This window comes from Acanthopagrus latus, chromosome 4 (assembly GCF_904848185.1).
Source record: "Acanthopagrus latus isolate v.2019 chromosome 4, fAcaLat1.1, whole genome shotgun sequence".
Lineage (NCBI taxonomy): Eukaryota > Metazoa > Chordata > Actinopteri > Spariformes > Sparidae > Acanthopagrus > Acanthopagrus latus.
Genome location: NC_051042.1, coordinates 11571521 through 11595653, shown reverse-complemented (window position 1 = coordinate 11595653; position 24133 = coordinate 11571521). Strand labels below are relative to the sequence as shown.

The window sequence follows — 24133 nt, the reverse complement described above, 5'->3', positions numbered from 1 at the left end:
CAGCCTCTCTATCTGGGGTTTGGTTTACTAACACCACCTGAGCGTGTCCGGCACAAACTCTCAGTGATGTCTGCAGGTAGCTTAGTTATGGGAACATCAACTGGGATTTGCTCAGTGTCCAGTGTTTCATTTCTTATTTCCGACATTCAGCAGGTTGAGAAAAACATCATTTCCATGCCTGTGAAATTTCTGCCGGAGTTTCTTAGCGCTGCAGACAGCTCTTTCAGCCCACCTGTTAGAGTGGGGACAATCTGGGCTGCTGGTAACATGAGTGCACCGTGCAGCGAAGTCTTACTGGCTTGTGATTAGTCTGCCATTATCTGATATGAGGGTTGCATCAGAGGTGACATCACGAAGCAGGTCCATCTCATACCAGCCTGAGTTGGAGTCAGCTAGCACCAAGTACTGCTGACTGCACCACTCAGAGAAGTTGCTACAGTTTGCCAAGGCAGATGGATGTGGCTGGAGTGGTTCTTTCTGCCAGTGTGATTTTGTGCTGGTACACTGAGAACATTGTTTGTATCTCCTTGTTGTCTGTCACATTAGGCCAGACAACTATGCAGCTGCAACAGGATGTCAGGATACAACTCCTTACTCAATAGTTAGTTCATCTCTGAAGGGAAAGTAGGGGCAAATGGCATGCAGAAGACTGTGCTGTTTGCTGGGCCGCCCCATGCCTGATGACTGATGACTGATGACAGTCCTGAGTGTTTTCGAGGGTCGTGTCATCTGCAGTGTGCCTCTTTAATTCCTCCAAGCAAGAACGGGATATGGAGCTCACATCAAAGTTGTTCTCCTCCTGGTGGACTATGGAGCTGCCGGGGGCTGGAAACAAAGTGTCAGCCAGATACATTTGCTTTCCGCTTTTTATACAAGGGTGATGCTGTACTTTTGGAATTTTAACATCATCCTATGTAGCCTTGCTGCATGTATGGGCTATTATGGTATGTTCACCAGAGGCTGGTGGTCTGTTTCTGTGGTTACTCGCTAACCCTGACCCTAAGAATATCTGGTTTCAGTGTCAGATTTGTCATGTTTCAGCATGGCCGAAGCACACGCTACTGTTTTTTCCTTCCTGGAAACATGCTCAAGTCCATACTGTGAAGCATCAGAAGTGAGTGTTTACGGACAGGCTTACATGTTGCTATGACATGTGTCTCTTTAGTTCAGCGAAAGCATTCTGCGGCTCAAAATCTTCAAGCTCAGTGACTGCAGCTGTCTCTCCTGTAACTCCAGGAGCTCCACCCCTCAATATGAAAGTCAGGTCATAAAAATCAAATATGAATATTGTAAGTAGTTTTGAGCAACACTTGAAAAAATGATGGTGGTTTAGTTAAATAATTAAGCCTCTTGTTTCAAGTCAGCATTGACTGTTTCTACATTAAACTCTCATTTACTGGTTTACTGCCATGTTCTATCAAACTTACATTCATTAGTAAGAGCCAGATGTGCTCCCAGGCATTTTTGTATTGATTACAAAAAGATTAATGCCACGGTTCTGTGTTTCATAAGGGGTCTGTATGGTGAATAAGCTCACTCAATGCAGTGATGGAAGTGATGACATGTTTGATGAGCAAACATAGTAACTACTTCAAACTCTATTTCTCTCCCTCCCCCTCCTCTTACGCACACCTAGAGGAACTGGTGTAGCTCCACCTTGACTGGCAGGTTATAAATGGATTCATCCTCGAGGAGAGTTCTCTCATAGCAGGATAGTCCTCATGGCCAACATGCGGACGGCAGGACTCCAATCCGCATTATGGCTCATTTACATGACACTGCTGGTTGGCTCACTCACTCAAACAGGTGAGAGATGACCTGAAATCTGCTTACAGCTTCACACTGACTGGATACCCAAGATGATTAGTGAAGCAGGTCACAGTGTGGAGGACAAGATGCTCTTCTTTTAACAGAAGTTGTTTTTGGTGCATGGTAAAAGACGGAAAAGCGGCTTAACTATGGGATTTCAGATGTGCTATCTCATCTTCATAACTTCTACTTTTTTGTCTTTCTGTTTTCCTTTGGTATGATAAGAAACCGTAAAGATGTATTTTTTCTTAGTAACTTACTTTGACTTCTAAAGTTTAATCTAAAGCTTAGTACTAGTTAAAAATCTGTTATACATACTCATGTAATTCTGCCAAGAAAGACTTGCCACAAAGATATCAAATATCTATGAGTTTTGAGTTTTATGTATGAGTTCAAGATATCTAATATCATTCCATATCACTGAATACTCTAAAGCGTCTTAGGTTTGAATATTTCAGAAAGTGTGAGCATCATACAAAGGATAGATGTGTGCAAAAAAACCAAACAAAAAAAACCAATCTGATATATACTGTACATGCTTTGGAATTTTTTTTAAAAAATTGGTTATTTATTTTCTTTACTACAGTAACCGTGATTCCTTCGACAAACACACTGAGCCTGAATTCAGGTAACAATGCAAATTCCAAATTGTATTTTTGCTCAGCTGTTTATCTGAGTTGGTACAGATGCTTGAATATGTTTTCTACTGTTGTAGCTAACACGTCTCACATCGGCCGTGTGTGCACGACATGGGGAAACTATCACTGGAAGACCTTTGATGGCAACTTCTTCTACCTGCCTTCGACCTGTAACCATGTCCTGGTCTCACAGTGTAATCAAAACTACGAATTTTTCAACATCCAGATGAGGCGCAAGACAGTCAATAACATCCCTACCATCAGCAGCATTATCTTGAAGCTGGAAGGTTCTGAGGTTGAGCTCAACAAAAGTGCAGTAGTTTTCAACGGAAAGAGGTAAGTTCAACAAGATGTTCTATATTTTCTGTATGTATACGTTCTGTACAAACTGACACTCTGTTTTCGATGTTAGGAATTTTGTTCAACCAGACTCCATAGCTTCCGAGTTCAGCTTGAAAATTTGTTCTCTATCTTGAAAAAAGTAGCATGATCACTGAAATAGCTATCTCTATCTCTTATCTTCATCCCAACAACTCAATTCACTAAAAATGACCATGAGTTCAGATGCTTTAGCCTAAACATTTGTGCCTTTCTCAAGGGCATTTCACAGCAGACTCTTCTTCTAAATACAAAATGAATTTCTGGAGACTTAGAGCCACATGTGGGTATGGTAAAAGTGTGTGATTATAGCATTATTCAAGTAATTCTGATGACATAATGTTTGGCTTGTAAAAAAATTCTATATTACCAATGTTAAAGCACCAGTTAACCTCTTTGGTCACACAGCTGCCACAAAAACAGGCTTTTCTAAATGTTATCAATAAACATTTAGCTTCACGTGTTTCTCAAGTTTATCTCTTGTTATAGTTCTTTGTTCACTTGTTAATTGTAAGTGATTGTTGCTTTAGTTGTTAAACGATGGTTACAATAATAAGGTCAGCAAACAATACTCAGGGAGTACTTCTTAGTAGAGTAATATGGGCAGATTATGGAATTGTCCAAATAATATTACAAAAAAGAATTTGATAATAAAAAAGATAAACTCCCACATTAGTGTTTAAGAGGAAAATAAATATGTATAGTAAGTATGCCAACTGGTGTTTTAAGACTGTGATAACAGCTCAAAATATTAGTACTGATATGGCTTTTAAAAAGGTTTATTTATTATGCACTACTGTTGTTAGTCTTGACCAGTGAGATGAACTCATAGTCAGTACATTAACACAGTGAAACCTGGAGTCTGGTGTCGTTTGAATTTCATCAATTCCCAGGCCGATTCTGCTTATCGATCCTGGCTCTTATCGATTCCAAGTTTCGGTTCCAATATTGGGTGGAAAAAAGAGGTCAAATGTTTTGGAAAAAAAAAATGTCATTCTGACATAACACTCAAATGTTACACTGTTATGATTTCACTGATTCCTGACCATTTGAAAAGACAATGGATAGTAAAACTCTTACCTTAAGATACATAACTATGTCCCTCCAAATTTTCACTTTTCATTGTCTTTTGACTTTAACAATTGGGAAGCCATGAAATGACAATAGTTTGTCAGATACCCTTCATTTAAATGACTCGCAACCTGGAACATAGCAATACAGCATTATTCCCACTGAGAGTGGGGCATTAGAGGAAAATGGCCACAATGTGAATATGATAATAAACATTTGTGAACAATGTGAACATGAAATAGCACTTAATGTGGAAGTGTCAATACAGAGCCTATAACCTGCAGAAGTATAACTGCTAAAATTTTATCTTCATGTCTGGGCTGAACAATGTGTCTGACATTTTTATTTCCGTCAACCTTGAAAATAAAAACACACTTACAGCTATGACTGCATTTTTATTTTTCATTTTTTGTCTATTGCCCTCACTGTTGAACCTTGTTTGTCATTGGGCCATGATATTGGTACTTAGCAGTTGCATTTTTTTTTTTAACATATTGGTACACCACTGAAGTTATTACGCAAATAGGCCTTATGACTTTCTGCCATTTTACAATTCATTCAGTGTCATTTATAGACACCAGTTATTACTTCTTCCACTGATGTTTCCTGTCTTATTTACACAAGCTCTCTGTGTTTACTGCAGGGTTTCTCTGCCATTTTCCACAATGGGGGTGAATCTCAAGTCAACCACATCTAGTATCACTGTCAATGCTAAGCTGGGAATTACGGCGATTTGGAACCTGGATGACTCCCTGGATGTATGAGGCACACCCCTACATTAGCATACGTCTGTCCACGGTTTTGTGTTCAGCTGTATTTTCACTGGGTTTTAAATACGCTGACATAGTTAAACATTATGAGTCAGCTGTGAACAACTCAACAGGATCTGGTTCCACTGCATGAATCTGGTCTGACACATGCCTCTTATGTGTGCAAATGCATACAAAGAAACGCACTTAAGCCATCAGGTTGTTTGTTTAAACGATTAGGGTCACAATATCTCATTGTTTTAATAATATTATCAGCAAACCCCATGAAAAGACCAAAATGAACTTATCTATTAAGAATTATTGTTGTTGCAACAGTCCTAGAGCTTATCCCTCTTTGCTACTGAAATCCACTGATGGCCAAAAGCTTTTACAACCATGACGTTGTGGTGCGCTGGTGACGATTTTGTCAGTTCTGTTGAAAACAGCCTGCATAGTTTAGCCCTATCTACTCATCAAACCAGTAGCTTTATAATTTTCGGCTCCCTGGTGCAATATAAACAAGAGCTCTGATATCAATATTAGGGATTAAAAAATTGTGATATCAACATACCAGCCAATGTACACACATTTTTCCCGTGATCCCTTAAATATGGTTATCAAATACTTATGACAGCAATATGTAATGAATGCAAGATATTTTTTAAATAAACTTAGTATCTAAAATGACATCAGCACACTGAAACATTAAACTTAACTGGGATTTTAATAATCATAAATTACCCCAAACATATTTTCTGTAATCATATTGTCACAAATTGGACAACACAGATATCAATATATGATAGGCCAGCTGATTAATTTAGATCTGTCAGTAAATTAAAACACTTTGCAGTTAACAGCATTGTAGCACTGCAATACACTCTCTGTCTGATGGATGAAACTGATAAAATATGAGCGCTGTGACTACTGAGCGATGGCCATTTAAATGTACACCTGTGGTGTATGTCACCCCAATGTTGTGGCAGCTGTTGTCAAAGAAATCAGGACATTCAGGGTTAAAAGAAATATTTACCACTACCACTGCCACTGCCCCTGGCTTAACTTAAAACTTATTGTGACGGCGATAAACTGAATGCAAAAAAAACACCATAGTCGTTGTAAAAGGGAGACGCTCCAATAATATTGATCAAGGCTTACTGCATAGCTGCAGTGAGTCACTGGGTGACTCTGTATGTCCTAGGGAGATAGGCAAACAATAGTATTAAACCAAGCCTGAAAAACCACAAAGCTGGTTCAGTCAATATTTGGCTGTGTGCATGGCCTCATGAACAGAATAACATTTGCTGAGGTTAGGTGGGAGAAATTTTCATAGCTTAATACGTTCCTCATTTTGGACTGATGGATGGCATTAGGCAGCGGTTACAATATTTGATCTGGCAGTTGAATCTTGACATTACAAAGGCTTTCTCTTTATATGCAGACTAAATAACTTGTCATGCACCAGCTGGAAAACAAACACCGCTACAGCCAAAAGTCTGATCACTTCAGAGCTGACACACAGCATATTGCACAGAGATTCCTGGACAGATTTAGAGCAGCTTATCATCCTCTATCAAATTCCCAAATGGATTTAAAAGTTATTTCATTATCAATGTGTTGAAATCTTAAAAAACCTGCTTTATGAAGTAATTGACATACTCACTTGTAATTTGCAAATAACAAGTCCTAACAAGTATGTTTGTGATGTGTTCACAGATTGAAATTGATACAAAATACCAGAAGCAGACCTGTGGACTCTGTGGAAACTTTGATACCATCTCCAATGATCTTATCAAAGACGGTAAGAGACTTTTTGGCATATGGCTGTATTTACACTGAGGAGACACCATTGACAACAGTTTCAGCCCGGAGTCAGTTAGGATTCATCTGTTTTAGTTTCAGTTGATGCTGCCATGATGTCATGTGGGGTTTTTAAGAGGCACGTGACAGATAATATCCCAGCTAGCAGTTGCATCAAAGTGTCTCCAAAGTGTCAGACATGAAAGCCTGTAACTCCTTTCCCTCACTTATTCCTTCCTAGGAGAGAAAAGGCAGACTTAAAGGGGCATGTTAAGATTTGCTTTATTAGTAAATGTACAGCACATTGATACCAGTTTCAAGTGTTCACACATTCCCAACTCCTGCATTACGGGAGAGAGTTTATATTCTACAACATTCTAAAATAAAATATTCTCCGGGGTGCTGTTTAGCTCAGTTGGTAGAGTGAGCATCCCATGTACAGAGACTTTGTCCTCGCTGCAGCGGCCTTGGGTTAAAGTCATGGCCTGGGGTCCTTTGCCACGTGTCACTCCCCTCTCTCTCATACTTTTTCCTAAAGCCAAATAAAGGCCATAGAAAACAAATGAATATATATATATATGATGTTCTCCAATGGAATAATGTTATTTCATAATTGAGTTTTCTAATTGATAATGTTGTACTTTTCTTGTTAATATTTCTATTCTATTGTACATTATCTATTCATTTGAGTATACAAGTATTTTGTTTTATTTTATTTCATTTTTTTCTTAGTCAGTTCCTACCTCAGGCTGCTACTTTCTATATTGTTTGCACTTTCTGTTTGCCTACACTGAACTACCCCAGGCCTATTCCCTCCAACACTTGGTGGTTAATAGAAAAATTGAGTTTAGCCATAAGGTAGAAAAAAACGCTAACAAGGATCAACAAGAAGTTAGTACAGGAATTGGGAAAGTTATGTGCTTAAATCTTTGATGTTTTTTAGAGATATTTCTCAGTTGACTTGAAATTACTGAACATTCCTTCAATTTAGAGCAAATGTTTCCCAACTGCAAGACACTGGGCTGAATAATCATACCGTTGTCATTGTTGTTTGATTGACTATTAAATACTGTAGGAGCTCCACTGTCTGTAAGGGACTTTGCAACAACCTACTTGGCAAACGGGCCGACAGAGAGCTGTGATGTGCCTGCGCTCTCTCCTGTCCGTAGTTGTGACAATAAGGTAAGTCTTCACTTTCTGTCATCCATTGTTACATTGAACACATCTCATCATGTCACATGTGAGGAATAAAAGACGCCCCAACTTACCTGTGCTGAATTTGAAAAAAAAAATAAAATAAAATTTGATAAAATAAAATAAACACACTCCACTGTCACACCTCTCCCTGCGGGAAGGTGCCACAACACTGAACTCTGTGTGTGTGTGTGTGTGTGTGTGTGTGTGTGTGTGTGTGTGTGTGTGTCATCAGTTGCAAATGTATATGCTTTTAGCTTTTGAGAGGCTCTCCGAATATGAGCTTGTATGCTTGTATGAAAAACTAATGAAAAACTATGAGGACAACCCCTTCAGAATTTAAAAACGTTCTTCTCCAGCACACCAAATATACATAATAATCGACTATCTTCTATCATTCACCACCAAGCTGTTGTTGTATGTGTTCACGCAGTTAAAACCAGTATGCACTCAAAATAAATCATCCATATATCTATAGATTGTATGGACTCCAGGCTGAATATTTACAGTAATATTTACAGTTTACAGTAACTGATCAATTGATTTTGTTCTTTTCAGCAATTATGTGACCAGATATTCAGCAGTGCTTCGTTTGGCAACTGTAAGGGTCTTCTGGATATGGAATCCTTCATTAAAGCCTGTAAGGCTGATATGTGCAACCCTGAAAATGAAACTGACTCCGTCCTCTGCAAAACCATCTCCGAGTTCTCCAGACAGTGTGTCCATGCAGGTGGCAAGCCCCAGCAATGGAGGAATGCAACCTTTTGCTGTGAGGGTTCATTTGAATGTTTGGCCCTGCACTGCAGACATAAGCTGTACTGTGGCGTGCCTCATGTTTTGCAGAATTGTTAGATTGTCACTGGTATAGCAACATTCAAAATGTTTGTTTCCACAGACAAGAAATGTCCGTACAACATGGAGTTCTTGGAGTGTGCCAGTACATGTCCTGACAGCTGCTCCAACCCTCAGACCAGCCAGACATGTGGCAGCCACTGCCACGATGGCTGCAGCTGCCCTGCTGGTATCCACACACGTTACACTACGGCATGAGATTGCAATCATGCACAATCTTCTTCACGTCTCATGACGTCACAGACAAAGATCATGATAAAAATGATAATTATGTTACCTCTCCTCCTCAGGAACGGTCTTCGATGACATCAGTAAGACTGGCTGCATTGCAGTGGATCAGTGTCCATGTGTGCACAACGGCAACGTGTACAAATCAGGAGAGTCCTACTCTTTCAACTGTAGAAGCTGGTAAGATGAGAACTTGCTTAACTGAGGTATCATATACCACATAAACAGTGTTGGGGAAGCTACTTTGTAAGCTAAAACTACATGTAGTTCAGCCTGGCAGTAGTTTGAATAAACTACATTTCTACCCCTGGAGAGATGTAGTTTGTAAAACGACTGCTAAAAAAAAAAAGTTGCTTTAGCAACTACTTATAGTCATTATACTAATTTGACTCAGAGTTAAATAGATCATGTGGTGCATATCAAACAAAATATAATAATCTACAAAATTACATGCCAAAAGAAATATGCCTCTCAACTGAGGTTTTATTTTCTAAAGAACAAAAGCTGACATTTGTTCAACGTCACAGGAACTTAAGAGGCACTTACACTTAGGCACTAGAACTAGATGCCAGGGCAGAATCGCTTGTTGAAACGACACATGAGCAGTCTCTCAAAGTTTTTATCAGATAGTCGGTTCCATTTGGCACTAAAAACTTCTTTACCAACACTAAAAAGCCGCTCACATGCTGCACTGGCTGAATAAGCATTTGAGTACTGCCAAGGCAAGCCAATCAGAGGCAGCATTCGCTTAGCATGTCATGAAATGTTTCATGCCTTTTTTCAAAGAAAAATAAGATACAGTTTATATTATATAGGTCTTTTTTTACATGAAAAAAAAAATCATGTTATTGGCCAAAACTGTAGTTTGTAAATTAAGTAGTTAAATTTACAAAAAATTGATATGATAATATTGACAATGATATTTGTCCTCCCTATTTACTGTACATTAGTTTATTTTTTATGGAGGATTCAATCTGCCCTAATCAGAAATAAATAAGTAAATAAATAAATGGCTAAAAATGTATATGCCATTGAATACAGCAAAAGCAAAATGAAAAATGTAGGCTTTAATAAAATTCTAAAATGTGACATGAATCAATATTGTTGCTTAAATTTACTTTACTTTACTTTTCTTTCTATTAATAAAGTACTTTTTTAGTTTCCTGTTTCATTTTCAATTTTTATTAATATGTTTTTTTTCTTAAATTAAAAGCAATAAGATGCTAAATTAATTAATGCCTACATTTACTGCAGTTTCAGTCCTCTAGAGGTCTCTGGCCTTCAGAGAATTTATTACGTTTTTTTGTTTGTTTTTTTAAAAAAGTATTTGTTTCTCCAAATTGCAGTTAAATGCATTCCAATCCAGAGCATTACAATATTTAGTTTCCGCTGAAATGAAGCCTGATCTGGTCTGGTCTAGGTCTGACTGAAACTACTACTTGAGGTTAGTAGTTGAAGACCAACACTGCACTGTCCTCAGTCACTCCAGTGTGCCCTGGAACGACTAGCCTAGGCAAATTAAGGCAAATACTGTCAAATGTTACAGTTTGCCTGAGGAACAGTACTCAGCCAAAACCATTCTATAAATAGCAACCAGCCTGTCAGTTATCTTCATGTGTGTTCAGGGCTGAACAGGGAGGAGCTGGGTCCTTCCTGGTGGCTCCATGCATAATGTTGTATGTAAGGGCCAGCTGTGACTCGGGTTAGGACTGTGCTTGTTATCGGAAGGTCTCTCGTTTTTTTTCCCCGGTTTGCATGTTGAAGTGTGCTTGGGCAAGATACTGAACCCCAAACTGCTCCTGATGTGCTGCTCGGCACCTTGCATGGCAGACACCGCCATCAGTGTGTAAATGTATGTATGCATGACTGTAAGTCACTTTGGACAAAAGCATCTGCCAAATGCCCTAAATGTAAATATATGTCTTGAGACATGAGGCTCTTTATTCCCATTCGTTACCATTGAAAAACTAATATCAGCCTGCTTAGCAAGGAGTGCAAGAGTCTCACCTGCGTTCCTCTGCCTGGAACATCAAAAATCAGAAATTCCGTTTTTTGGGTCCCACAACATGGGGAACATGCTTCATATAACACTTAACTAGCCTTATCCCAACCATTCTGCTGATTTACCTGTATGCACGTTTTCCAACAGAGGATGATGCAGTGATTCAAAGCAAAATAATTCCTTTGACAGATTTTGCACAAGTTCAATGCAAATCATTGTAGCATAAATAATATAGCTATAATGTGACTGCTGATTATGTGCTAACAGCGTGTGCAAGAGTGGCCAGTGGAAGTGTACAGAAGAGAACTGTCCAGGAACCTGCTCTGTGGAGGGAGGCGCTCATATCAACACCTTCGATGGAAAAATCTACACCTTCCATGGGGACTGCTCCTACGTTCTGGCTAAGGTAGCACACATCATCACCTGTAGCTTTGCTAGTATACCACCACATGCATACTACAGTTACATCCTTACTTACCTGGAGCATGGATTGATTAACCAAATGCACAGAGAATGACCGACACATCATCATGCTGCAGAATTTGATGTAATGAATGTGCTGTAAGATGGACTCCTTTTATTAGTTAACGAACAGACTCATTTGATTTTATCCTAAAACAAGGTTTGTGGTTGGTGACATGCGTGTAGTGTATTTAATTTACTCTGCTGTTGCCCATTTTCAGTCTTTCAGTCAGTGTTAAAGTGTTAAAGTACATGTTTTGTCCCAATGTGTGTTGTAGCAAAGTAACGGCTCCTTGTACACTGTTCTGGTGGACCTGGTCAAGTGTGGTCTGGCTGACAGTCGGACTTGCCTAAGAGCAGTAACTCTGGCCTTGTACAGCAATTCTGTGGTAAGCACCAGCACCAGCCACAGACGTAAACACACACATACACGCACATGTGCGCATCCGCACGCACACACACACACACACACAGTCAGTCTTACAGTTGTTTGCACTACATGACTGATCAGCAACAGCCATGGATTATAATGGGTGGACAGCACGGATTATTTTTGTACTGTAAACATGAAAGTTCCTGGTTATGTTGTCATTCAGCAAGATTCACGCTGACATGAAAAGCGAAGTATGTGACTGTATTCTGATAGAAACCCTGCTATTATTGCACCCACTCTATAAACTTAGATGCCAGATAAGACTGGGTTCAGAGAGCTGCTGCAGATGACAGCAGAGAGGAGAGGTAAAGAGCAGTGTCTCCTCTCATTGGCTGCAGCTTCTTCCCTGATCCTTCTGCAATTCAGATATTTAGACTGTTACATAATCTGCGAACGTCAGCAACACAACGGCAAATTGTGCCGTAGCTCACAGTTCACAAATAACGACTCCTGATGACAGGGGGCGAGCACTTATCTACCTCTAATCTTTTGCTGGCGAGCTCTAAATACCACCTACTCACTACCTACCCCTAACCCTAACCCTAAACATAACCTTAACCTAAGTCCAATTTAATTATGTTTATTATGGGGTCCGGCAAACAAGACCACACACACACACACACACACACAGTGTGTAATCAAAATGTATCTTTCCACAAACCAACAGGTGATCAAAATCCAAGCATCTGGGGCAATCTCTGTGAACCAAATCACCTCTCAGCTTCCCCTGTTTACACGTGAGTTACTTCAAAGGATTTTACAGAACACACACGGCAACTTCGTTAATAAAAAAAAGAAAATAAGCTGCATTAGCACCATTATGTAGAAATTGTAATTTTTTGTGATTTTGCGCCCCCCACTTTTTGAGTGCAGCACCACTGTCTTAATGTAGATGCTATACAAAATTCAATGCATCTTATCAATGTAATGTCATGAACATGACATGACAATAACAACAATATAACAGAAATGTGAGTATTTATGTGACTGATTGAACAAGTTACGGTAAATTTAAGTATTTAAATTATGCCACAGCGGAGGTGAAGGCCTTCAGGCCATCGTCCTTCTTCATCCTCGTCACCACCAAGGTCGGCATTCAAGTGATGGTCCAGCTGTCTCCTATGATGCAGGTCTTCATCTCAGCTCACCCTTCAGTCAAAGGAACCACCTCTGGTATGCCTCCTAATGGAAAAGGCCTCCTTCACATTTTTATGTTTAGTTTAATCATGGGTTCACCAGTGTTAATCAATTAACCAATTAATCAACTCATTATATTCAGAACAAATGTGCTGGGAAAGTGTTTTGGCTTGTAACACTGCGTAAATGTGTGTAACCTTATCCAACAGGTCTGTGTGGTAACTTCAATAACATAATGAGCGATGACTTCAAGGCGATGAGTGGGCTGGTGGAGGGTACCGCTGGAGTGTTTGCCAACTCATGGAAAACCAGAGCCAACTGCCCCGACATCCAAACACAATTCGGACACCCCTGTAGTCAGGGCATCAGCAGGGGTACAGCTACACTCTCCTCCAAAGTCTTAGCATGTCAAATCATATCATGTCAAAGCATACAGTATGAATGAAACTACACCATACCACACTTTAGAAATATCAATGCCAATTTTAGGATATGATGTTTTGTAAACATTTCAGTTTTTTATGTTTCTATTTCACAGAGAGTTATGCAAATTACTGGTGCTCCAAACTAACAGATCCCAAGGGAGCGTTTGCTCCGTGCCACTCTGTCATTAGCCCCTCCGCATACAGAGACGTAAGTCTTCACACACAAATCTGTAATGAAATTAAACTGTGACCTTGTTAATAAGCCCATGTCCATGGTGCTCCCTCACAGAGCTGCATGTATGACAGCTGTAACTGTGATAAAAGTGAGGACTGCATGTGTGCCGCCGTCTCCTCGTATGTCTACGCCTGTTCAGAGGCAGGAATCCAGATCAGTGGCTGGAGGGGGACTATCTGTGGTGAGCTGATCACATCGAACAACAGCAAATCCAAATCCAAACTAAAGAAATGATTTGTTTGTTTATTGCCGCAGTAAACAATTCATTGATGATTAAGCACAGCACATAAAAAGTTGCTTGTACAGTATTTATTCAAATCCATCAAAGTACTACTGTAATAATGGGGGCCTGCAGGACTAGGTGCTGTGCTGACTCTTTGCTATTGCCTTTCTGCAACAGCAAACAGTTAATCTACATGAGAAATCTGATTCATCTGGCAGATACACTCATGCTAACAATCAACTCTTATCCCTCCCACCAGGCAAATTCCTTGAGTCGTGTCCAGAAGGTACAGTGTATGACTACGACATGACCAGCTGCAATCGTACCTGCCGTTCCCTTAGCCAGGTTGACTACTCTTGCCAGACCACTTTCCCCAAAGTGGATGGCTGTGGCTGTGCCCAGGGAACCTACATGAATGAGGCGGGGAAATGTGTGCCCAGTGAGAGCTGTCCCTGTTATGATAAAGACACCATTATTCCTGCTGGGCAGGCTATCAGCAAAGATGGTGCCACATGGTAAATAATAATATTGATGATAATATTAGTAAAGTCACCAAAGTGATTAGAATACACCTTGAATGTCCAAGGCCAGTTGTCAACCCCAAGAATCCATATATCTCGAATCCATAATCCGAGTCTAGCTCTTGCAGCCATTTCAGACTGGGAGCTTTGGGTTTAACAGCAATCATGATTTTTTTTTTTTACTTAAACAGGTTATAAATAATATCTTTGGGATCTCAGTACTTCTGGATTGCACCAGACAAGTTGTATAAAGCTATTTGTTTTATGTTTTTAGTTGCTGGGTTTTATTGGGTTGAGGTTTTTGGGTTTTTTTTTAAAAGTCCATCAGCTCCCAAAATGTTTTGTGGACCACAGAAATCTTCAATTGTCTTTCCATCAGCATGAGTGTAATTTTTGAGGGAACTCAACAATCTATAAATCAGACTTTATTTGTATAGTGCCAGTTCACAACAAAAGTTATCTCTTGACACTTTCCTAATTGAGCAGGTCTGCACCATACTCTTTGATTAGTGTTTTTAAAGAGATCCAACATTTTCATTATGAACAAGCACTTGGCTACAGTGGTGAGAAAAAAACTGCATTCTAAGAGGCACAAAGCTCAGAGCAATCCTTTACATTTTGATTTAATTATTCTATCATAACTTTTTTTCACTAACACACATCTTTTTAAAATCCCTAACCCTCCTATGGATTTAAAAAATCTAACTGTTCGCTAGGGTTCAAGGGAGACTTTGGGACTGGGTAGGTATTCCCTTAAGTAAGAGGACGTTGCAGCCAGTAGAGAATATCACAGTATGTTATTATGGAATTTTCTTGACTGACAAAGACTGAATTCGAGGATTTCAGCTGATGACATTAACTCTGTTTCTCATGTCCCCTCCATCTTGTTCTCACAGTATTTGCAGACAAGGGGCTCTCAGCTGCTCAGGAGGGACTAAACCATGTAGGTTTACACAAAATTGAATCTCTTTAATTCTAATTTCCATACTTTACGCTTTACTGTTGATCTGAATGTGAATGATATAATGATGAAATGTTAAAACTCTTACTGACCTGTCAGTAATTGTTAAGTATCTTGAATTTTATATATAAATATATAAATATATATAGACACACACGCATGCTGAATGACAGGGTTTGCATTTGTGTGTATGACTTATCCCATTGTTGTTTATTACTCAGCCTCACCATCATGCATGGCCCCAATGGTTTACTTCGACTGCTCCACGGCTCAACCCGGGACCACTGGGACTGAATGTCAGAAGAGCTGCAGCACTCTGGACATGACTTGTGTATGTAAAACATAGCACCAAAACACTCAAATGTACATGCATGGGTCCGGTTTGGCTCATAGTTGCTTTCTGTGCTCTGCTTTGGTTGGATACAGATAAGCACAGGCTGTACATCAGGGTGCATGTGCCCTGCTGGCTTGGTCTCAAATGGAGCAGGAGGCTGTATCAATGAGACAAGCTGTCCATGTCTGCACAATGGAAAGGTCTACCAGCCTGGACAGACACTGACGGTGGAATGCAACACCTGGTTTGTACAGTGCTTGATATACACACCAATATGAATGGAAGTGCACACACTAAACACTTTGTCAGTTGTCCTGGTGCTGCCCCTTATACTTTTGGCACTACCTTTGAATTGTGCCCATATTTTACAAATTTCACAGAAAGTCCAACACACATAAATTTGTACTGCAAAACATACAACTGTTATGTCTCAAGTTGGGGGCACATATTTGTTTTCCAAAGTGAAACTTAAACCCACTTTAAGTGTGATTTGCTCTGTGGTTTGAAGGATTCAGGTTTAAAGGATGTAACATAATCAGATTTGTACCAGGTGATCTTAAGGTGGTCTCAAGCAAATTCTAACCAATATCTGACAAACCCCTGCATCAAAATATTGGTTGATTTGCTGTGGCTTACAGGGCAGTGTTCACTGTAACCACTCTAAACAGAGAGATAAGTGAGAATGTATTTTTTAATTCTAACTTGCTCATAAATTTGCAGATTCTTTTGCCCAACAGCCACCTATCTGCATCAGTTATACTCAATCATAGCAGCCACCTAAATATAGCTGTTTTTTTCATCAAGATCCATGATTTATTCACTGTGAAAATAATGGAAATCTTGGAAAATGCCCTGTCTCATAAAAGATTTTTTTTAAAAATCCTCAATCTGTCCCTTTATCCACATCCACACCAAAAGTTAATTGGGTATATTCTAGGCAGAAACCCATCCTCCATCCAAGTTTCCTGAATATCCATTCAGTAGTTTTTGTCTAGTCCTGCTGACAAAACAACCCAACAAACAGACATGGGCGGAAATATAACTTCTTCGGCAGGTGTATCAAAGTACCCGGAAAAAACACTCTATATAGGTAAACAACTATTTAAAGATTTTTCTACAGAGATTTACATGACTGAATGTGTGTGTCTGATGCGTGTCTCCCCAGCTACTGCAGAGACAGGAAGTTCACATGTACCACCAATGTTTGTGATGCAGTTTGTGGGATCTATGGCGATGGTCACTACATCACATTTGATGATAAGAGATTTGATTTCAATGGACTGTGTGAATACACACTCCTACAGGTAAAGTGGCAGATAGACAGTAATTAAAGTTGTAATCCATAAAATGTCAGTACCATATTTTTTTTTAACCATTTGCATTTTCAGCACTTTCTGTCACTTCAGCAAATCAGTCCAACTTTAAAAAAAAATATCTTTTTTAGTTAGCCACCATATCTGGCTAATTACAGACAAATGCTACTTCATAACTAAAAATAAAGCTCCTAATTTCACATTTTAAATGTTTTTATTATTTTATTCCTCAATTACCTACTTTCCATCAGTTAAATGAACAATACACAAATATTCATATATAGAATATAAAGTTCATATTTACAATCATTTAAGTACCTGTGTATAATAATGACTCAAATACCAGCTATCCATCACCTGCTTATTGGAAAATAGCAAATTATTATTATCATTATTATTATTATTATTATTATTAAGTAACATGTGGGAATTTTCAGTACATTTAGAGGCAATTATTGTGATGTTTTCCAGAAAACAATCACTGAGTCACTGATTATAACATTAATGTTTGTGTCCAGTAATTGCATCTTGTGTCTGTCCCTTACTCAGGACTACTGTGGCAATAAACAAGGTAATAACAGCTTCAGAATTATCACTGAGAATGTTCCATGTGGAACCACAGGAACCACCTGCTCCAAGACCATCAAGATCTACCTGGGGGTAAACAAAACACACTTACACTGTCCACATGCACCATGTACATGTACTACCTCAAACACTAGATCATAATGCCAATCTAATCTTGATTTTAACACATTAATGCTTGACTAGGATATTACCTCAAATGTTATGTACGGCTGGATCTATTATCAAATTATAATTGATCATTTTTACAATGTCTTTGATAAGTTAGCAATAAACCAAAATGAAATGTATCTGTATTAAAACGGAAACATGCCGAAACAGGAAGCAGATTGTATACTCTTGTCGGCTGCTTACCTACAGAAAATACGACAAACGACGCAGATGAGTGTGACTGCTTTTCACAGAATCAGTGTGGATAATTTGTCAGCAAAACATTCTAAGCACCCTGTCTCTCTTTTCCATCACTGTATTACCAGTATCTGTTTTGTCTTTTAAATATTACGTTAAACAGTATAACATCCATTCTGCTGACTCAAATACTTCAATGAAAACTCATATTCCGATTAAACATTTGCCAATGATGCTACAAACACTGATAAGCATGTGCATCTGTGTCATCGTTCCCAGAAATCTGAATTTTTGCCCATCCAGACATAAACACTGAAAACAGCGCTTCTGAATAACTTAACCCTGGCCGGAGTTTTCCAAAAGCCCTATTTTCGGTGACATGATTTGGAAGGCTAAAACACATAGAAAAAGTAACACTTTAAGAAATATCCATATATTTGTGGACAGGGCTGAACTCAGTTGCATAATCAATACCTGAAAGCTGCTCAGTTGTTGTTAGACGAACTGAGTCAGGCACATGTGAGCTGACTAATCAGAGCACACAGGAAATTCAGGAGCAGTGGCCTTAAAGAGACAGGAGCTAAAACAGTACTTCATAAAGGAGGGGGAACACAGTGCTCCAGCACTGGACAGTGTGATTTTGAGGATTAAAGCATGTAAACCTATTCTAGTAGTAAAACAATACAATTACGAACTTGAAAATAATCATAATATGTCTCCTTTAATAAATAGCATGGGACTTTTCAGGTGAAAATAAGAAATATAGACTAAACTAAATTGTGCAATGATCAAGTGATTATTTGTTACACGTATTAATAAAAATCCATGTATCTCATTTGATTTTCCACAGGATAATGAATTTCACCTGAGAGATGAGAAATTCGGAGTGGTCAAGGGCAGCATGAAGGTGTTGCCTTCTCAGATACACAAGATGGGTATTTACCTGGTCGTGGTGATCAAACCAGGACTTGTGCTCATGTGGGACCAGAAAACCAGTCTTTTCATTAAACTCAGCCCACAGTACCAGGTAAAAAAAAATGAAATCGGCATGCATTGATTGACAGCTGGCTTTTTCACAAAGCCTAATTTCTGGGTTAGCCTTACCACAAAACAACTTATATGAATCAATATTTTGCTTTAATATATTGATTAACAGCTATAAAGATTCTAGTGAACTTAAAAGGGGTTAGTAATATCGCTGCAGCCACAGGCTTATCACCAACTCGGTCTCTTTTTGCTCAGTTCTTTGTTTATTAGCCCCAACATACAGAGTTTGGTTGGGTGTTAGCTTCGCTTGTCAACTCAGAAAAAGTTAGTAACATGCCCGTGAACATTGTAAGGACAGAATTTTTTCTCAGGGCTGGATGGAGACAAAACAGAGCTAAAAGGAGAGTTTATTATTTAGAATTAGAATGTGTCCTCTAATTTGAAACATGGCAGGATTATTTTGCTGTCTGCTTACACAGTGGTCAGAACTCTAGGACTATGATGGTACTTGTTTGAATGTATTTTACTGACTCTAGAGAAAATTGATTCATTCAGCTTTAAATTCACAACTGTGGTCTAAAGTTTACAAACACTTGAGAACATGTATATCATGCATTTGTGAGTTCCACAGATTTATACATCTGTCATTTTTCTGTGATGGAATGAGTGGAAGACACACTACCTTTGTCACAAAAAACATTTGTGAAGTTTGGTTCGATAATTAATTTATTATAGATCTTATGAAAATGTCAAAAATAAACATACAACAACCTGAACTATCAATGTAGATGATAAAAGAATTTTCTGGGCTAATTCTAATAGGAAGTTTGAAGTTTTGGGATGGACTTTCCAAGTCCTGAATTAAACCCCGTAGAGAACATGTTGACTATGCTTCACCAACTCTGTTAAGAGGAGTGGTTAAAAATTAGGAGTAAAGACTAACAGAAACTTATGGATGCTTATTGAAAGTGCCAAATTGAGTTCAAAAAACATTTCACCAAATATTAGATTTACTGTGTGTATATATTTGAGCAAGCTAATTTGGTCACATCTTCAGAAGACCTATAATAAATCTTATCAAACAAAACTTCATCAATGTTTTTTTGTGAGAAAAAGTAAAGTAAAAATCAAATACTGACACTCTGAGGTATTTTGTAGTCAGTGGCTCTTTGGTAAACACATGCTAACTTTAAAGACAGGACAAAGACAAGTTTCATGTGGCAAAGGGCACAGTTACCATGTGTGTGCTAAATATTACATACAACATTCGCACTTTGTAAGCTGAACAGTAATGCCTTGAAATGAAAATATCAAACCTTTGTGAAGTGAAGTATATTTTAGTAACAACCAGCATTGGGTTCCTCCTTCTCAGGGTCAAGTCTGTGGTCTGTGCGGAAACTATGATGGCAACAGTAAAAATGACTTCACCACACGCTCCCAGGAGACAGTGGCAGATGTTCTCGAATTTGGTAACAGTTGGAGGGTTTCATCCACATGCCCAAATGCCCAACTGATCGCTGATCCCTGTGCCTCCAACCGCTACCGTGCAGCCTGGTCCCAGAAACAGTGTAGCATCATCACCAGTGCCACTTTCCAGAGCTGTCATTCACAGGTAACTATGGTGAAAGCAAATATACTTACATGGCTACACAAATGCACACACAAAAAATGTCAATTTAACTGCAATGGTATCCCTTACAAAAATGTGAAATGTACAATTTGTGTTGTCAAATGTGAAAATCATAATATCACATTTGAATTAAAATTGAACATTGTGCGACATTTTCACGTCAATTAGAAATTTTCACTCATCAAAACATGGCACATTAAATATGTTATTTCACAGGTTATTGTCCCATTTTATCTTTTTTACTCAACGCTAATTGCTTTGTGTGTTGATCGCTTGGCTGGTCAGCCCTCGCATCCAACTAAAATGTTGGTCCACCATTGCACCTTTACACAGATAGTAAAGTCTGTCTGCTGCTGCTTCACTTTCTAAACAGAGCATTATTGTGTGCTTAAGGTTGATCCTGGTCCATACTTTGATTCTTGTGTGAGAGACTCTTGTGCTTGTAACACTGGTGGGGACTGTGAGTGTCTCTGCAATGCTGTGGCTGCCTATGCCAAAGCTTGCAATGAAGCTGGGACCTGCGTTAAATGGAGAACTCCAAAGCTATGTCGTAAGTTTGGCAACCAACACACACCAGACTAAAGGATTTATGGAATTAGGGGCACTGTTGGATCCTCCAACAAAATCATAAGTTTTGGCCAACAGATTTAATAAGCAACACCCTGACCGTTGTAACAAGACTAAGAAAGTATTTATTTTGTCTCTTGCAGCTATTTTTTGTGACTACTATAACTCCCCTGGTGGCTGTGAGTGGCACTACAAGCCCTGTGGAGCTAACTGCATGAAGACATGTAGGAATCCATCAGGAAACTGTTCCAACCTCATCACTGCTTTGGAGGGTACGTCAGACAGAATCTTGGCCATGTCATCTTCACAACTGGTGTAATCTGTGTTAAAAGACCAGGCTTTGAGTGGCATTTTCTGTAAGGCATGGATGGTATAAAACATTTTAAAAACTTCATCATACCACTATGTACTTACAGCTCTCATGCTGCTGGCGGACTGATAGAGAGCTCACAGTAATCCTACTTTGAACACAGAAAAAAGATTTTGCGCATGTGTAACATCTTTGCTCCTACAACTCCATCTTAGGGGAAACAATGTCCTCCTTCAAGCTAGCTGTGTTTTTGCTCTGCTCCCTGTTGCCAACTCCTCAGTGAGCAAGTTGCTATTGGCTGTCCTAAAAGTCGCTAGAAGTCATTAACTGATGTCATTGCCTAATTTGACTGGCTATGTGCATTTCACTGTAATGCACTGTAGGAGAGAGGAATAACATAATGGGAGGGACAAAAAGGAAGTAAAAAAAAACACCCTTATTATTTTTAGAACTACAAATGAACTTATTAGTGCAATGATTTATTTTAGACAGAAACATTTTCACATTTACATCCGACTAGCCAGCGGTACATGAGTGATTTCACATCTCCTCCAGCTCTGACTGCAGCTGGGAGGGACTGCTGCGCAAGGACTGGGCCATCTATGCACTTTGGGATGGGGGAGGGGCCCACGGCAGCACCTGCTGCTCGTTGAGAAGAGCGAGAACGATACACGCTCTCATGTTAAGTCTCCAAAAGTCTCCAATAATGCCAGAAAAAGTCACTAAATTTGTCACTAGTCGCTTTTTTAAAAGAGAGTCACTAGAGGGATCTGAAAACTTGCTAAATATTGCAACAAAGTCACTAAATTGGCAATACTTTACTGCTGCAATAGTGCCATAAATTACTGATTCATTACGGAATCTTAACTACAAGGAGTTTTTAACTTTCTATCACTCATTTTCAAAACAAAGGCACATCATGAAGATGGTACTGTGGCGCTCATTCCACTCTTATCTATAGGGGCCGCCAAAAAAAATAAAAATTCTTTAGAGGTGCTTTCAGATGGGGAACTTTTTCTCTGCAATGCTTTGCAGACTATATTTAAAGGGGTTGCCATGGCTCAAAGAAGGTAGATGAGCAGGTTCCGCTGATCACAGGTTGAGTGGTTCAAATCCCTGCTCCTCCTCTTCACATGTTGAAATGTCCTTGACTGAATCTGTGGTTGTCCCAAGGGTGTGTGTGTGTGTGTGTGTGTGTGTGTGTGTGTGTGTGTGTGTGTGTGTGTGTGTGCGTGCGCGCGTGCGTGTGTGTGAATGGGTGGAGGAGAGGCAAGTTGTAAAGGGCGGTATGAATGCAGAATTTTAACACAAGTGCTATACTTGTAGTTCTACTGAGCCTAATCAGACATCAACATTTTAATGGGTTTGCAGGCTGCTATCCACAGTGTCCCTCAGACCAGCCCTACTTTAATGAAGACACCATGAAGTGTGTCCCCAGGAACCAATGTGGCTGCTATGATGACAAAGGTACCCAATACAGCATCGGAGATAAGGTTCCATCAAACAACTGTTATGACTGGTAAGTCTCATATGGAGTTAACTGAGTAGAAAATGTTTTACTTTTGGGTGATCGTATCCTCACTTTGTCCTATCAGCAGAGAGCATACTGTCAGATAAAATGGCTGCTGGCTATTGAATCATGCATCATGAGTATCAGTATGTAGTGGATGGATGAAAACCATATAATTTGACCCACAGCCACAAAAGCTGGAGAATTGTAAAGCTTCTGTCCTACCTATCTTTAATCAAGTTCTGTTGTTTCCTTACAATGCATTTTTGGTGAGTTGAAGTATAAGAATGTGGGGAAACAAGACACAACTGCCTCCACCAACAGCATCTCTTCAGGGGAAGCACTTAATATGGCAGCAGAAAGTAAAATGGCATACATCATCTTGCAGGCTCTAGTCCAGTAGCAAGGCTGGAAATATATACGTAGTGAGAACCATGATGGGTGGGCAAAAAGCACTTTTTTTCCCATTTCAAAAAGGACACAGCTGTCCACACATGAGCACACATGATCTATCCATCTATCTATCTGCCTAATGTTTGTTATATACATTCTAGTAACAATTGGGACCTCATTCATTACTTGATTGCATTTATTTCATTTGATTTTTTTCTGTGTGCGCATTAATGAAATACTACAGACTCATAACTTGATCACAATATCATTCTCGCATCTTTCAAAGCTCCTGTACAGTCAGTGGAGTAAGTTGCAGCTACAATGTGACGTGTAAGTACATATATGTCTCTTTATTTATTTTATAATTTCGTTACAGTGACAATATGGAAAAAAATTATAATATCTTTCTGCAGCTTGCAATTGTTACATCAATGAAAAGACCTTCAAATATGGGGAAACCATTTACAACACAACGGATGGTCTAGGAAACTGCATGACAGCTGAATGTGGAGCCAATGGGACAGTAATCAGGACGGTGACTCCCTGCTTGACTATCACCACACCTGCCCCGACAACAACCCCATTTACATTCAGCACTGTTGGAACGACAACTTCAGGTGGGAAAAGCTGAACAACTTATTCACGAACTCCCCTTTTTGTATCGAGTACTGATTAAAAAAATGAAATTAACACAAAGAAGAGTACCTTTTTTTAATTAATATAAGACTTTTTAACTTTTAACTTTTTAACCCAACAGCCATTGTTGAGACTACAACCTCAGCACCAGAAGTCACAACAACGAGCCCAGGAACAACTGTTGTAACATCTAAACCATCTGTTGTGACCACCACTACTCATGTGCCGTCAACAACAACAAAGGGAACCACAGCCAAACCTGTAGAAACAACCTCTACCAAAGCCATTGTTGAGACTACAACCTCAGCACCAGAGGTCACAACAGTGACCCCAGAAACAACATCTGGTGTAGTTACGGGAGAGACCCAAACTACAACTGCAATTACAAAACCTTCTGTTCTA

The 24133-nt window shown here is 39.2% G+C and overlaps 2 protein-coding genes across 2 annotated transcripts in view; both read left to right on the top strand.

Annotated features, from left to right (window-relative positions):
* Positions 1-1730: 1730 nt before the first annotated feature.
* On the top strand, positions 1731-11794 carry LOC119018044 (mucin-5AC-like). Its single transcript, XM_037095373.1, has 9 exons — positions 1731-1806; positions 2525-2783; positions 7615-7627; positions 8198-8408; positions 8535-8660; positions 8782-8899; positions 10989-11127; positions 11462-11572; positions 11780-11794. The coding sequence occupies exons 1-9, from the start codon at positions 1731-1733 to the stop codon at positions 11792-11794; spliced, it is 1068 nt and encodes a 355-aa protein (XP_036951268.1).
* A 910-nt stretch (positions 11795-12704) lies between these two features.
* LOC119018043 (mucin-2-like) overlaps positions 12705-24133 on the top strand; it is a 47041-nt gene continuing 35612 nt past the window's right edge. The window contains exons 1-17 of the mRNA XM_037095372.1: positions 12705-12789; positions 12963-13127; positions 13292-13386; positions 13468-13594; positions 13896-14151; positions 15054-15100; positions 15340-15449; positions 15545-15696; positions 16618-16756; positions 17315-17425; positions 18549-18725; positions 20058-20297; positions 20709-20865; positions 21026-21154; positions 22564-22711; positions 23382-23425; positions 23509-23693. Of these exons, the coding sequence (XP_036951267.1) occupies positions 12720-12789; positions 12963-13127; positions 13292-13386; positions 13468-13594; positions 13896-14151; positions 15054-15100; positions 15340-15449; positions 15545-15696; positions 16618-16756; positions 17315-17425; positions 18549-18725; positions 20058-20297; positions 20709-20865; positions 21026-21154; positions 22564-22711; positions 23382-23425; positions 23509-23693 (2352 nt within the window). The 5' untranslated portion in view covers positions 12705-12719. The remainder of the gene's footprint in view (positions 12790-12962; positions 13128-13291; positions 13387-13467; positions 13595-13895; positions 14152-15053; positions 15101-15339; positions 15450-15544; positions 15697-16617; positions 16757-17314; positions 17426-18548; positions 18726-20057; positions 20298-20708; positions 20866-21025; positions 21155-22563; positions 22712-23381; positions 23426-23508; positions 23694-24133) is intronic.